At 43.5% G+C, this 12,318-nt stretch overlaps 2 protein-coding genes across 2 annotated transcripts; one reads left to right on the top strand and one right to left on the bottom strand.

The window, feature by feature from the left end:
- The first annotated feature begins 2,191 nt into the window (after positions 1–2,191).
- LOC117401503 (myeloid-derived growth factor-like) lies at positions 2,192–7,618 on the top strand. The gene is made up of 6 exons (XM_034911825.2): positions 2,192–2,410; positions 4,534–4,584; positions 5,246–5,307; positions 5,402–5,483; positions 6,277–6,349; positions 6,991–7,618. Exons 1-6 carry the CDS (start codon positions 2,234–2,236, stop codon positions 7,068–7,070), a joined length of 525 nt encoding a protein of 174 aa, XP_034767716.1. The 5' UTR covers positions 2,192–2,233; the 3' UTR covers positions 7,071–7,618.
- A 1,503-nt stretch (positions 7,619–9,121) lies between these two features.
- On the bottom strand, positions 9,122–12,318 carry LOC117962545 (uncharacterized). Its single transcript, XM_034911824.2, has 2 exons — positions 10,328–12,318; positions 9,122–9,885 (listed from the first exon to the last, which is right to left on the bottom strand). Exons 1-2 carry the CDS (start codon positions 10,697–10,699, stop codon positions 9,277–9,279), a joined length of 981 nt encoding a protein of 326 aa, XP_034767715.1. The 5' UTR covers positions 10,700–12,318; the 3' UTR covers positions 9,122–9,276.

Here is a 12,318-nt window from a genome sequence, read left to right on the forward strand (position 1 = left end):
AATATATGCCTAAAAAGGTTGTTACCTAGTGCAGAAACTCAAGCACAAGTACTCGGTATTGCCTTTAAGAAGTATTTCTCAGCAGGTGTTCAGTAAATCCGTTTTGATTTCCAAACAAGAGAAGCTGTCCTTCCCTCAAGTTTACAACCGAGTACCAATGAATGGCAATTAACTTCGGCACTGTTTTAACAGCCAATGGGCAGATTATTTTCCTCTCATCTGGGGCGCATACTTCGACTTTATTATATTTTGGATGATTGCACTATTAAGATACTGTGCATGATCTGGTGCAGGAGTGATTCTGTACATGTTAGCAGAATGCCAAGCATCCTGGACTTTAACCCTCAGTGAACATTAGCACGTGACCTGACAAATGCCCCCTGGTCGGGTTCGAGGCGGGGCGCTGGTGATTAACAGAGCTCACCTAGGAGGAGTGTTCCTTCACACACACACATCACACATCTGGAGGAGATCGCAGCTCGGAGGGAGGGAGAGAGAGGGACAGAGAGTCTTATAACACGTGTAATGCTCAAGTTTGTTCTAAACATATTGTTATCCCTTTTGGGGTTTCAACTGGAGGCACAGGGGTAACCGCTTGCTGTGAAAGTGCCCGACCTGGCCCGGATATCCTTTTCTTACCTGATTGTCAATTCTTAGTCCAAACCAAATTTGTAATGTTCCTGCCTTGTCAACTTCAACAAAAAATGAATTGAAATGAAAAAGGAAAGAGGGAGATAAAGAGATACAGAGGTAGGGAGTGAGGGAGAGGAGGGCAAACACTGCAGAAGAAACTATTTGTTGAAAGATGAATTTGCCTCCACTTAGTTTCTTATAGCATAGCTACAGACAGAGAGAGAAAGACAGAGGGAGAGAGAGGCACATGATAAAGTGCTCAGACATGCAAACAGGAAAGCAGACACTGCAGTCTAACTACTGCTGCTGTGAAACTGCTCTGAAATAAAAGCAGATGTTTGGAGAGCGATCTGCAAACACAACCAGTGTGATGTTTGCAATCCTTTTTATCGCGGTTCCCCATACCATGCCTTACCAATTTAATTTATATAGCGCCCTTCGTGTGCAAGCATGCCAGGGCGCTTTACAAAAACCAGGAGAAAGCCAAAAGAGCTCCAAACTTAAAAAAAAAAAAAAAAAAAAAAACTCAAAAAATACTGCCAGGATCAGCATTCCGGATAGAATTTGGAAGCGTGTTCGTGTGAGTCGGTTTACAGGGCCTTAAAAACTGGGGAACTATGGCAAATGTGCGTAAGTATTCTTGCTTCAGCGTTTTGGTAGCTGCAACGTATACAATGAGGCACCAGAAAGTACTCAGTGATTACTGAAATATTGTTGGTTTTTAATTTGTATTTAATTTGATAATTCTGTGTTAATGTGCTTTGACAAGTGATTCAGGAATGTGCTCTTATATGTAAGTAACAGCGCCATCTAGTGCTGCCAGCAACACTTCAGGTAAACTATCTATCGCCCGCAAAAATGTAATCGCAGTAGGATTTTAATCTCAGTACAGTACGTGTCTGCCGCCTGCATCCACTGTTCTGGAAGAGATTGTACGCCATCTGGTGGTTAAGGCTAAAATTACAACTTCAAAAAAGCCGACATGAATGCTGCTGCATTCACAATCTTAAAACAGCCTACAGTACGGATATAAAGATAAACAGACGGCTAGTTTATTTACCCAGGTTATCAATTTACAGTCGCAACACAACTGTAAGAATTTTCTTCGGCTATTTTAAATATATATTTTCATATTGACATACCTTTGTCAAGTGAACATGTATTTGAAAAATATATATAGATTCATAAATGTACAACACAAAAGTTTCATTTTACGAAAGTTCTAGATGACGCAACAAACAAACATTAGGGCAGCAGTGTGGAGTAGTGGTTAGGGCTCTGGACTCTTGACCAGGGGGTTGTGGGTTCAATCCCAGGTGGGGGACACTGCTGCTGTACCCTTGAGCAAGGTACTTTACCTAGATTGCTCCAGTAAAAAAACAACTGTATAAATGGGTAATTGTATGTAAAAATAATGTGATATCTTGTAACAATTGTAAGTCGCCCTGGATAAGGGCGTCTGCTAAGAAATAAATAATAATAATAAAATCTGACTAAACAATCACCATGTTTAATAATTGCCTTGTATCTCTGGTACAGTACCAAGCTTGTATCCAGAGAAGTTTGTCCCTGGTGGCTCGCTGTACTTCCGGACTACAAAATGGCTTCTACTAGCGGCTGCAAGTTGTCTGCCTCTCCAGTGTTGTTTGTATTAAATGTTGCTTTAATATTATTACTAATAACTGCAAAATCCGCATCGGCTTCCCAGGAGAGAACTAAGACCGAGGAGTTTAATGTCAGACCTGGGGGAGTGGTGCATTCGTTCTCCCAGAAAATGGTAAGCTGCTCCGAACCGTCCCGGAGCCACCGCGCAGAAGCTAGTATTAATATTTACTATGGCGCGGGGGATTTGTAATCTTTCATTTATGATGTAAATATGAAAGGTATTGCAGTTCTGTAGTAGTATCGCTTCCTCCATCGACACGTGGTATTACTTGCATCGCAATGTGACTTGAGTCTTTACCTCAGTCGTAAAATACAGACGGAATAATAATGCCAAAAAGTGTGTTTGATAAAGTACTGTATGTGAAAACTATTACGTTTAAAAAACACACATATATCTATTTATGGATTGGTTTGCACTGCATTTAATGTAACGAAGTGAAATATGCAGTAGCGCTTACCTGGAGTGACACGTCAGTGTTGAGACCGACACACAATATCCACATTGATGGGGCTGGAGCGCTGCCTTAAAGCTACAGTACCACTTCCGAATAAAATTAAGTAACGTTTGCTTTATGAAATCAGTTTAGATTTACTAATATACTAACATCAGCAAAAAAAAGCTTATTAATTTTAAAAGTTAGGATTATAAAAGGACTGCTTTTACTGTAGGTTTTTTGGTTTTGTTTTGCACAAGCAACCCGATTTCATTAACAAATGACTGTCTCTCATATCCAGGTATTGTACCAACCAGGAAATCCTTTGTTAATCAAATCAGGTTAGAAAACAAAGAAAAAAGGCTCAGTTCTCCCAAACCAACAGGTTTTGATTTTGAAAGTCATTTCAAACATTTATCCTGTGCCCTGATTCTTGCCACAGCTTTATAGTTGTGACTGAGCCCTGGAACTGAAGTGCTGCACTCTGCACCAGTCCTGCAGCTTCGACCACGGAGGTCACATTGTTTTAAAGACACCTGATTTGTGATGTTCTGGCTGTTGGAATGCATGGTGTTGTGTTGTTCAGATGATGAAGTCTAGACTAACCCTGCTGTGATGTTCTGGCTGTTGGAATGCAGGGTGTTGTGGTGTTCAGATGATGAAGTCTAGACTAACCCTGCTGTGTTGTTCTGGCTGTTGGAATGCATGGTGTTGTGGTGTTCAGATGATGAAGTCTAGACTAACCCTGCTGTGTTGTTCTGGCTGTTGGAATGCATGGTGTTGTGTTGTTCAGATGATGAAGTCTAGACTAACCCTGCTGTGATGTTCTGGCTGTTGGAATGCAGGGTGTTGTGGTGTTCAGATGATGAAGTCTAGCCTGACCCTGCTGTGATGTTCTGGCTGTTGGAATGCATGGTGTTGTGGTGTTCAGATGATGAAGTCTAGACTAACCCTGCTGTGTTGTTCTGGCTGTTGGAATGCATGGTGTTGTGGTGTTCAGATGATGAAGTCTAGCCTGACCCTGCTGTGTTGTTCTGGCTGTTGGAATGCATGGTGTTGTGTTGTTCAGATGATGAAGTCTAGACTGACCCTGCTGTGTTGTTCTGGCTGTTGGAATGCATGGTGTTGTGTTGTTCAGATGATGAAGTCTAGACTAACCCTGCTGTGTTGTTCTGGCTGTTGGAATGCATGGTGTTGTGTTGTTCAGATGATGAAGTCTAGACTAACCCTGCTGTGTTGTTCTGGCGGTTGGAATGCATGGTGTTGTGGTGTTCAGATGATGAAGTCTAGACTAACCCTGCTGTGTTGTTCTGGCTGTTGGAATGCATGGTGTTGTGGTGTTCAGATGATGAAGTCTAGACTAACCCTGCTGTGTTGTTCTGGCTGTTGGAATGCATGGTGTTGTGGTGTTCAGATGATGAAGTCTAGCCTGACCCTGCTGTGTTGTTCTGGCTGTTGGAATGCATGGTGTTGTGTTGTTCAGATGATGAAGTCTAGACTAACCCTGCTGTGTTGTTCTGGCTGTTGGAATGCATGGTGTTGTGGTGTTCAGATGATGAAGTCTAGACTAACCCTGCTGTGTTGTTCTGGCTGTTGGAATGCATGGTGTTGTGTTGTTCAGATGATGAAGTCTAGACTAACCCTGCTGTGTTGTTCTGGCTGTTGGAATGCATGGTGTTGTGGTGTTCAGATGATGAAGTCTAGCCTGACCCTGCTGTGTTGTTCTGGCTGTTGGAATGCATGGTGTTGTGTTGTTCAGATGATGAAGTCTAGACTAACGCTGCTGTGTTTTTTTGCTCAGGGGGAGTACAGCTGTAGCTTCACCTATGCTTCCCAGGGCGGGACTAACGAGGTAAGTACCTCCACATCTCTGTCTCCAAGCAAACCCTAATATATATAAAAAAAACAAAACCTCCCTGCATACAGCTATGGATAAAAAGTTTTGCATCGCCCTATAGAATGAACTCAATTTGCTTCGTAAAGTCGAATGAAACCTACTGAATAATGTAACGTTAACATATTGAATTACATACCGTGACATTAAGAAATCTAACATGAAATACTGTACAACTATTTGCGATATCATTTTGATTACGTGATGTTAAGTAAAAGATCTAAATCATATATATATTATTATAATCATTATTAATTATGTCTCAATCCTGACATTCTAGGTGATGCAAAACTTCTGGCCACAGCTGTAAATGTAGTCCTGTTCCTGCAGGACCAGCAGTTTGTTTTTATAAACAGATTTGTCAGCTGGAACTCATGCGTGCTGAAATGCTTATAACTGTGTTGGAATTCCTTTGCCGTGAAATCCCTGATAACCGTGAAAAAAAAAAAATACAGCCTTACTAATCAGTCATACCCGAGCCTGTGTCCTCCGGGATATATCAAGTTAATCTAGGGTGAGACTGATTTCACAGAAAACCCTGAAACGGTCCCAGACTGCACTGCGATGGGAGCTCTGTTACAATGAGAAGCTGTACTAACTCCTGCGCTGTTCCCTGCAGCAATGGCAGATGAGTGTGGGTCTGAGCGAGGACGACAGGCTCTTCTCCTGCTCCGTCTGGAGGTGAGTGGCAGGAGCTCGTTCAGTATTGTGATTGACCTCCTCACCCTCTCCACGGCAGCGCGCTCACCCCCCCTCTCTCTCTCGTTGTTGTCAGACCCCAGGGGAAGTCCTACCTGTTCTTCACTCAGTTCAAAGCTGAGGTGACCGGCGCTAAGATTGAGTACGGCAGTGCATTCGTAAGTACACCGATACTGAAACACAGCCTGTTTTTCCTTTTGTGTGGGTGTGTTTTTTTATTTAAATATTTCCCTTTTGCAACTGAGTTTCCTCCAGACCTAAAAAAACACCAGCTACAGCATGTGAAGCTAAAGTTTTAAAGACGATAGGTCCAGTAGGTGAATGTTGTGTATAGGAATCACTGGTGTATGGAAAGCTGTAGGTAGTTTATTCGGCAGGTAGTTTCTGTCATGCAAAATGCACACTGTAAAAACAAGCACCCAGAGAGAATAAACTGTACTGTTTGCTATAGAACAGAATTATAAATGCACACAATTGGTCACAAAAATACATCTTTAGTGCAGTAATCACATTGTCAGGAAGGCTGAAAACAATGCTGTAATTAAGAAATATGAAGATGAGTTATTTATGTAGAATATCAAAACAGATTATTTTACGAGAAACCTTGCTTTACCAAAAAAAAAATATATATATATTTATATATATATATAGAGAGAGAGAGAGAGAGAGAGATATTGAAAGTACATTCTGTTTTGCACGGCTTCTTTTTTAAATTCTGAATGCATTCATTCAGGCTGGTTTTCGTGTTCTGCAGCCCTGGCATCATGAGGAATGCAGTTTGAATGCAAGCATGAAAGCAGTCTTGGCAGAGCATGCTTTGTGAATCTTTGACTTGAACTGGGAACCCTGGGAGCAGTGCGCCCCTGTTGATTTGGATCCGCTCCTGTAGGTGTCCCCCCCTCTCTCTCTCTCTCTCCCTCACACCTCCTCTCTCGTTCCTTCTCTCTGCAGTCCCAGGCGGCGGTCGGTGGAAACAAAGACGTGGCGCTGAAAGCAGAGGAGTACACGGTGGGAGAAAGCACAGGTCAGCCACGCTCTCCATCTTCCCAATCTGTCAATCTAACCCTTTCATACACAGAGACCTCGGATGAAAACCTCTCTCCTAGTCTTTTATAGGGGGCATGTGGAAGATGCAAGTGCATGATTGCCTCATATGGTGCCTGAAAAGCATGATTTTCTTTTATTTGCGTTCAGATAAAAAGACCGTCCGATGATTGTTTGATCGCTGCTTTTGTTTTATGATTAATATCCAGCTTTGTTCTGCCAACTAAAAAAAAAAAAGTACAGTATTAAATGTGTATGCATTTCTATTCTCATGGCAAAACTGTATAGAAATTCCCATCTTATTGTAATTATTTTGAATCGACGGGAATTAAAGCACTCTGAGTGATGTGATGCGTGCGATCAGTCCTTGAATTTCCATTTGAAGTGATGTTCCTAAATAAGGGTAGTCCTGAAAGCTAGGGTTGTGGGTTTAGATTTCTACAAGTGTGAATGTTCGTTACATATTGAAGCATATGCTTGTGTTATAAGATTGCATGTATGTTATTTAAAAATGCAATGCAATCATTGATAACAAGTAAATAAAGCTGTGCCGGGCTCCTTAGCCCAGTGCTTCCACTTTGCTTGATCCTAGTGTTCATGGATCCCTCTTGTTGTTTTCAGTGACACACAACGAAGGCAAGTTCCGTGCTGAGCTGTCCAAGCTCACGATCATTGCGAGAACGCGCCACGACGAGCTCTGATTGGCCTAAAACTGCAAGGGGGGCGGGATCCGCTCGGATTTGCTTGGGACAGTGTGACGGATTCGATGATTCACCGTGTGAATAATCTCCACTTCTACAGAAAACCCAAGGAGTGAGACAAGGATCCCCCAACACTGTCTAATGATTCTGTATAATCTTTTTATTTTATTTTTACAGTAGAGCAAAGGAAGTGAAGGCCCGTTCTCTGTGCACATCCTGTATATTGTAGAATTGCAGATATTCTAAACAGTCCAATAGATTCAGTACAAATGAAACTTACAGTACAAGCATTCCACCCCAACGGAGCCAATCGGGTTGCTGCCCCATTGTGACATCAGCACTGTGCAGTAGCTGCATTCCAGCTCCTCAGCCAATCACTGTAGAGAGAAAAGTGCAGTATAATACACAACTGAGGAAATGGTTAATGAATAATGCATTTTTTTTTTTTTTTTAACATGATCGCCAGCTATTGTTTGTTGTTTTTTTTTGTGAGAATTTCTGATTTATTATAACAAGCAGATAAAAAAATAAAAAAAACAATAAAATGATCTTGTTGGTTATAATATGATCTCTCATGATCTTGTTGTATAATATGATCTCTCATGCCTTGTTTCAATGTCCTGTGGCTGGGACCAGTCAAATAGTCTCAATGGGTCTTTAATGTCCTCAGCTTGTCCATCCCAAAGACTGCACCTCCTACAGCACCGTGTCCCAATGTAATGACCTTACATACAGCCAGAGTGCTTCTTCAATCTGCGTTGCCCCCTGGTGGCTGTTAGTAGAAGGTCTGTCTTTACTGCTGGCTGCTGCAACACGGTGCTGTCATACACTGACCCTATACCCGCCACTGGTTTAACATGCAAGATCTAAATCAAAATGATTATGGCTGCAATCCCTGTAATTGGAGGACAGCCTTTTCATTCCAGTGTTTTTCGGTATGTTTTAACATACCTTTGTCAAGAGAAAGTGTAGAGTAGTTGCCATGGCATCAAAAGCCTGAATTAATTTCTATTCAAATCTATTACTTCATCGTTGGAACGATCTGCTGTTCCTTTCTATTTAAACCTTCAGGCATCGTGGTTATCCATTTGTTTCCTTTATTCTTCTGTAGTGTACATTATCAAATTCAGCTGCAGCAGCGCGTATTCACTAATTCAGAACCAATCACATTTTTGTTACTCTGCACGGTTCACTCAGTACCACTCCGCCTTTTATGGTGCCAAACACTAAGTGGTTTAAGTGGTGATGGGAAAACAATGGCATAATTGTGTTAATAGCTCTAGTACTTCAGCTCCCTATAAAATTACTACTCTTCATCTTTTACTTCATTCTTCAATCGCAGTCTTCTGTTCAGAGCTTTAGCTAATCCTGTCCATTTATACACTCATTTAAATGGCTGCTACAATACTATATACAATACATTAGTTCAAACCCATCTCCAGAATGAGAGTGGGTTCCAGCATTTCAGATTACAGCTTGCGTTTAAACATGCATTTACTATAAAATAACTATCTGAATAAATTCAATCTTAATAGCATTTCTTTCTGAATAGGGATGACTAATTAATGTGCATTTCTTTGCTTAGTTCTGTGTGGTGAGTGGGTGTCTGAAGTGCTGCTTTACGTCTGAGTATCTCACTCAGCCTGTCTCCCAGAATATTTATAGAAACCAGCTGGGGGTCAAATGCAGCAGATCAGCGATGAGAAGCAACAAGCAACACAAAACCAATAGTCCTGACAACAATAACAACCACAGTGAGCCAATGGTTAACCCTATTGCATCTAGTGAATACAATTGTTATATTTTTTTTCCCCCAACACCCCACGCAAACCGTCAAATGCACTTCCCTGGGATCTCAGTAGATGGCAGCATTGAGCTTCACCAATAGTACTGCACAGATAAGTAGAATCCCCATAGCGGAGTGGTTTGAGCCATTCCAGGTTTGACTGAGCTTGTGGTTTGTTTACAGTAGCTAATGAATGAATGAAACTTGCAGTGAAATCAGGAACTGGCTGTCCAGTCCTATCCCTGATACACCCCTTTACCTCTTCACTCCAGCTGATGTCAGCGTCTCTGTCTCCTGCGGTGACTGCAGCTGTCCTTCCCCACCTGGGCGTTAGTCGGCAGGCTCTCTTATCTCGTTTCCACTAGCCAGGAGCCGAGCCGGGCTGGCTTGGTATAGTTTCCACTGTGTGGTTCACCCCCCTCACACTGCAGTTGAGGTGATCCTGCGTGGGGTGGGGTAGTGTTGATTCATGAGGGAGCTGGGAAGCTGGTAACGGCTGGCTGGGGCTGAGGCTGTGCCACTGGGAAGCCTGACAACCTCTCCGTTTGGAGGACAGAATGGTGGCTTTTGCCTCCCAGAGCAGCTCCCAGGATAGACAGTAATGCTGGACCTGAAGCCTGGCCGCTCCTGCAAGAGAGGATGGGAGACTCTGCCCCCCGCGTTCCCCTGTCGCCTCGGCAGCCAGACTGGTTCTTCCATCTGCAGTCGCTCCCTGGTGGCTGTTGGCGGAAGGTCTCTCCTGACTGCTGGTGCCATTGTGGGTACGATAGGCCTGTCTGCTCCACAGTTGTTTGACATTCTGAATACTGGAAAGGGTGCAGGTGGAGGCTTTGCTTGACGTTGTTTGGTTGTCGAAAAGGACGCCGCCACCTTTGGCTTTGTCCGCTGCTGATGACCGCCGGCCTTATTGGACACTACGACCCCGCTCGAGCTGCTGGTGCTGGTCACGGTGTCGCTACGGTAACCATTGCCGGACTCCTCCCCTGTCAGGTCAAGCTTGGAGGTCAGCTTGTCTATTTGCTGGACGAGCTGTGGGACGGCAGAAAGAAAGAGGATCTAAATTCAATACAAATCAGCAAACAGCTGAAAATAAGTAAAAAGGTCTAATTAAGCAAATTATTAGTTCAATTAAGGGTTCAGTTAATTGATTGAGATCTCAGTTGGAATGAAAACCAGCAGACACAGTGGGTCCTCAGGACCAGGATCGAGAAGCCTTGTACTATACAGCTCCAGCTGCTGGAATAGACACCAGCACTAAGGATGATTGTGTAATCATGTGCAGATCCTGATGCAATGCCAAAAGGGACTCCACTAAGAGCATTGGCGCTGTCCAAGGAATCAGGTGCTGAAGTTACAACAACAGCAAACCTGTGTGTGTGTGTGTGTGTCAGGGTGGGGATCCGTTACAATGCATGTCCCTACACACATCGCCCCTACATGTGATAATTCAACTCCAGCCGGAAGCTCTTACCTCCTTCATCTCCTGATGGACCTGCTTCAGTCCCCCCAGAACTGTCTCCAAATCCAGAACCACCCGGCTAATCTGATCCCGGACTGAATGGTACTTCGGCCCAGTGAAGCCCGGTTCTGTCTGAACGCTTTGTCTGTTAAAATTCAGGTCTGTCTGACGCTTCCGTCTTGGAGATCCTTGCTGTTTGTGACGGTGTGGTCCAGTGAAGCCCGGTTTTGTCTGATGCCTCTGTCCAGTAACGCCTGCTTCAATAGGCCTATTCGTTCCAATGAAGGGTTGGTCTCTCCGAAGGCTCTGCCCCATAAGGTCCAGTAGTTTCTGGTGGCTCTTTTCTAAAAATCCCGGTTCTGATTGTCTGGGCTGAGAAGACATGGTCCAGATAGCAAAACTGCTAGACTGGAATCAATTGTATGTTTTCTCCTCCCTCCTCTCTCCCTCCATCCTGTCTCTAATGAATTCAGTTTATCACCACGACTCACCTAGCATTGACAAAGCTGCAGGATGCAGCACTAAGTTTAAAAAAAAAAGAGAAATAACATTTTCAACAAAGGATCTAAATGAATATTTCATTTCTCTCATTCATTTTCTCAGTCTCCTCTTACTTCGGTGCCCTTCTCCTCCTTCTCTCTCTTTCTCATTCAGTTTCTCCACTGCTTCCCTCCGTCCTTTCTCAACGTATCCCCCTGATCTGTGTCCGCTCTTTTCTCACTCAAAGTACCTCACTGTTTTCCGTTCTCTCCCTCCCACACTCTCTCTCTCTCTGCATGTACCTTCAATCAAGTCCCTGCTTTAATCCCACACTGACGCTGTGTCCCCCACGTGAGCTCTGAGCTGAAGCACTGATCTGATTACTCCTGTCCATATTTGTTTTTGTAACTCATTGTTTTTTTAAAGCATGCGCAACACTTGAGGTTAGAACACAAAAATAAAACCCCAGCGACGGACTCTAGTTTTTTTGCAAAAACAACATGATGCTGGGTTTAAACATGCACCCTGTTTCACTAGAACACGAATGCTGAAGCTGTGTGTGGTGTAGTTTAACTGTATTGTAAGAATTCCTGGGTCACCTTGTCAGGGTCCTTTTAGTCAAAACGGTTGCTCAGCTCTGAGTTCTGACCTCTCACTGGTTGGGCTCAAATCCGATAGTAAGAGGTAAATATCAAAACGCATCAGATGTTTAGTAAAGATGTTCAGAGAGTTACAGTGCTACCCTTTAAGGGCCCGTCGTTGAACGAGTGCCACCCAATTCCTATACCCATGCAAACCAGTAGTATCCATATGCAATAGCCATTACAGCTCATCCAAGCTCACAACAGATGCTGTGCAATCAAACACACAGAAGACCTGGCCTGTGATATCGGTTAAGGGTCAGGAAGTACTGGGCAGGCTAAGAAAGACTAGTCTAATTCCTCTGGTGCTGTATAATGTGTTTCATCTCCTCCTATTAGCAAGTGCCAGCGCCCTCTAGTGCACAAAGGGTGTATTTCCAATAAAACAAAAATGAAATTAGTTCCAACATGGCAGATCACTAGATGGCGCTGTCTCTTACTTTTATAGAGCCCCTGTCTGATCTAGCCTATGTAACATGTGTCTATGGCAGGCGCAAGTCAAAGCACATTTGCAGCAACTCTTTAAGGAAATTCAGAGAAACAGGAGATGAATTCCCCAGGGTATTATTTTACTATCCCGGCTGTTCCAAAGTCTCATTCTTTATTTCAGTAAACACACACGCACAGGAATAGAAGCCGTTGCATAACACAGCCCCCCTCTCTCGATGGGATTGCTCTGCGCTTCTGATTTGACACGATCGGATTGTCCTGGAGATTACTGAACCTGTGCAGGGTCACTGCTGGCACGCACAAGCCAGGAGGGGGCAAGGGGGTCGTCTGGGGAACATTTCCTAATTTATCAGGAATGTGACCTGTACTGCAGTGTATACAGAACCGTGAATCCAGAGCCAAGCTTTGAGGCCAGCTGTCTTTCTGCTTGGT

This window comes from Acipenser ruthenus, chromosome 49 (assembly GCF_902713425.1).
Source record: "Acipenser ruthenus chromosome 49, fAciRut3.2 maternal haplotype, whole genome shotgun sequence".
Taxonomy (NCBI): Eukaryota; Metazoa; Chordata; class Actinopteri; order Acipenseriformes; family Acipenseridae; genus Acipenser; species Acipenser ruthenus.

Excerpts from the sequence above, each read along its gene's own strand:
- LOC117401503 (XM_034911825.2), top strand. The coding sequence starts at position 2,234 with ATGGCTTCTACTAGCGGCTGCAAGTTGTCTGCCTCTCCAGTGTTGTTT. Across the intron at positions 4,585-5,245 it reads CCCAGGGCGGGACTAACGAG|CAATGGCAGATGAGTGTGGG; the intron begins GTAAGTACCTCC and ends TGTTCCCTGCAG. Across the intron at positions 5,308-5,401 it reads TTCTCCTGCTCCGTCTGGAG|ACCCCAGGGGAAGTCCTACC; the intron begins GTGAGTGGCAGG and ends CGTTGTTGTCAG.
- LOC117962545 (XM_034911824.2), bottom strand. The coding sequence starts at position 10,699 with ATGTCTTCTCAGCCCAGACAATCAGAACCGGGATTTTTAGAAAAGAGC. Across the intron at positions 9,886-10,327 it reads TCCATCAGGAGATGAAGGAG|CTCGTCCAGCAAATAGACAA; the intron begins GTAAGAGCTTCC and ends GCCGTCCCACAG.